At 49.3% G+C, this 3,292-nt stretch overlaps 1 protein-coding gene across 1 annotated transcript in view; it reads right to left on the reverse strand.

The window, feature by feature from the left end:
• The window catches only part of pak6 (p21 (RAC1) activated kinase 6), a gene marked incomplete at both ends in the record, with an annotated part of 9,200 nt that extends 6,312 nt beyond the window's left edge, over window positions 1-2,888 (reverse strand). The window contains 2 exons of the mRNA XM_080533572.1: window positions 1-709; window positions 2,685-2,888. The exon at window positions 1-709 is cut by the window's left edge and continues 32 nt beyond it. Coding sequence (XP_080389698.1) covers window positions 1-709; window positions 2,685-2,888 — 913 coding nt within the window. The remainder of the gene's footprint in view (window positions 710-2,684) is intronic.
• Window positions 2,889-3,292: the final 404 nt, after the last annotated feature.

Raw genomic sequence — 3,292 nt, forward strand, 5'->3', positions numbered from 1 at the left:
GGCTGTTCTGAGGGTGGATGTAGAGCCGCTCACTGGGGCGGAAGTCTGGGTTGTGACCCCCGGGGTCGGCGTAGGGGGGCTGGTGAACCACCATGGCCGGGCTGTAGAAGCAGGTGATGGGCCTCTGGTTGTTGTGAGGGATGGGAATGACCCTGGGCGGCGGGAACTCCCTCCGCACCATCAGCCTCTCTGTGGGACTCCCCACCTCCCCGCCGCCGCTCATGTAACAAACCCCCTTCCCGGGCGCGTGCGTGGGCACGGGTGGCGGAGGATCCCGGGGCGGAGGTGGCGGCGGCGGCATGGGCGGGGGTCCGTCCAGGGAGCTGACGCTCACCTCGTAGGTGGACGTGGCCCTGGGGAGCACCCCGTTGGGCTGCAGGGTGGTGCTCTTCTTCATCCCCAGGTGGGGGGTGTTGCTCTCGCTGTGGATGTGACGAGAACGAGTCCTGTCCTTCCAGTGCCGCTGGGCAGGGTCACCCTCCTCGCCCTCGTCCTCATCGTCCTCCTCGTCCTCCCGACCCAGATCCTCGTACTGGTAGGTGTCACCCTCCCTCACTTCGCCCAGCCTCCCCAGGGACTGGGCTCTCTTCCTGGAGGACGGGCTGCTCTTCCTCAGGGAGTTGGAGCTGGTCACCGACAGGCGGCTCATGTCGGAGATCATGGCGGCGATGTAGTCGCCGTGGCCGATCATACTCCCGCGCACGATGGTCTGAAATGGAGAGCAGCAACAGGGTTGCCAGATAGGATTGACAATTTCCAGCCTAACCACAGTCTAGAAACCACTAAATCCACCAAAAAACAGCCCAAAACCTATAGTCAGAAAACCGCTAATTACTATTGGGAAGGTTCCCATCTCCTACCCCCTAAACTCTATGTCTGTTGCCAATGATGTTTGTAAAATAAAATAAAAACCCGCCCCATCTGGCAACCCTGAGCAGCAACTACATGTTCACCACCATTTGCTGAAACTATCAAAAATATGGAAGGCTCACATCAGTACTGTATTTGGGCTGAATGATGATGAAGGTGACATAACCATTGCTTGAAGGCAAGTTAATTTTAGACTTGTGAGTCTGAAAGGCCAGTTTTTTGTGTAATTTTTCAAAGACAGTCTTCCACATATCATTTCCCCTGTGGGTTTTCAACTGACAATATTCACAAAATAAATCTACATAATGGAATAGAATGGTGATGTTTTAGAGAATATGTTTATCCCATAGCATGGAAATGGTGCAACAAAGTGGCTCATATGTACACACCTGACACCTCTATTTTTTGTGGATATAATGATATCATTGTCACACCTCAAGCAAACATCTCGGAAGGCAAGAGAAAGCCGTAAAGGCACCAACCTGCCCTGACAGAAAACAATGACACTTGCGTAGGCAGAAAGAACCTCCATTTTAACCTACCAGAGGAGAAGCCTTACAGGTCTCTAACTCAATCTCTGGGTGGAGTCATGTTGCGTTCACTGTCAAGAGTGTCTCCTGTGCCTCTGCCTTATCACAGCTGCACAGGTGGCCTAGACCAATTAACATCTCACCTCATGCCCTTTAGAAAGCAGAGAATAGAGGATGACACGTTCTATCAAATGACTCAAATGATAACAGCATTGTTCGCTTCGCTACGGTTTTCTAGTTGATTTGAGTCTGTGACAAGTGTCCCGCTTATCTCTTTGTGTTTACCCTTTATTCTGTTAACACCGCTAACATTTTCCTCAGACTTGCATACTGTATTATTTATCAAGCGCCAGGCTCCTTTTACACCACAAACCCAGTCCTGATCATCCTATTAAAACCATGACTCCTCAGCTTCAAAAGCTGACATAAGGAAGAATTCCAAAACGCAACGGCTCAAACTTAACTACTGCGCTAATGAAAATGTTTTAATGGTTTATTTCTTCAAGAGCCATAACTGCGTGGTAGACAGAGCATTCCGTGGAGCGTGGAAATCCTTAGATTCGCAGGCTTTATCGCTCACTGGCATTTCCTCTGCTGTACCTGCACTTTTTTATCCCTCAGCCCCACTGACATTTGTGAGAAGGCACCATGGATCGTTATTAATTGCCCGCATGGAGTAATAAATCTTGTGTCCCTCCAAGGATTCACGTTGTACAGCCAGTGTACACAGCAGGGTCATTAGCCCAGCCCTGTGATAGATAAGAAAGCAATGTGACAGGGAGGGGAAGCTAGCATTGTCCTCCTCAGAGCCTCGCAGTCCTCAGAGCCATTGCCTTGGTAGACGTGTCTGAGAGACAGGGTGACTCTGCAGGAATCGAAACATAGCGAAACATAGTGCCTCCTAATAAGGGGCTTTGATGGTCCGTGATTCCAGAACGTTCTCAGAATGAGAAATCTAATCAGTTGGTCTATTCGTGTGACAGACTTTAAGCGTCTGCCGCTGCATATTTAAACTACCGTATACGTTTCAGAGATGGATTTTAAACTTTGTTATATGGACACAAGAGGGGCACATTTCTATGTGCTTCCTTCCACAGGATGAAATTCAGGTGTACAAGTAATGCCATCCATTGAGAACAGGTCAGACCAAAAGGAGAGAGGGATTACAGTGAACTCTCTGATGTACTACACTTTCTTTGGCTTTAGTAATAATGCCATCCATTGAGAACAGGTCAGACCAAAAGGAGAGAGGGATTACAGTGAACTCTCTGATGTACTACCTACCTTCTTTGGCTTTAGCTCTACGGGGGTGATCCGTGAGGGGTCCACCATAGGCTTGGGCCTGCGAAGGTTCTCTATCAGGCTCTGCCATTGGGTCGGCAGGCCGACGAAGCAGCCCCGCTTGGCGTCAAAGGAGGTGTGCACCCGGTGCTCAAAGTTCTTTGGCGCTGAGATCTCCGGCCTCTTCTTTTTCTTTTTGCGAAACATCCTCAGGTCCACAGGAGTGTCAGCTTGCCAAGTTCAAGACGTCCCTGAAACAACAGAAGAAGAGATGTTTTCTGATGAGCATAATGAGAAACAAACCACAAAGACCACTGTTTTTAGTTTTAGTTTCGCAATAACCCAGAACGAAAACCCGCCGGTTGGTGTATCGTTGTATCTGTGTTGATGAGAGTGACTTAGAATGACTGACTTAAAGCTAATTTAATCCACCGGGCAACAGCATTATCCATACAAATAACCCACGCTGTCACAACAGAACCTTTTTCCAGTGCGGAGGAGAAAACTGTCTGTCTGAGGAGCATTTCGTCGGTGAGATGAGCAGCACTTCGTTCCAGACCGACTCTCTCCGACTGACTGTCACTATAGCTTTTGTGCCTGAGAACGTGGCT

This window comes from Nansenia antarctica (genome assembly GCF_963989245.1).
Source record: "Nansenia antarctica genome assembly, chromosome: 1".
In the NCBI taxonomy this organism is placed as follows: domain Eukaryota; kingdom Metazoa; phylum Chordata; class Actinopteri; order Argentiniformes; family Microstomatidae; genus Nansenia; species Nansenia antarctica.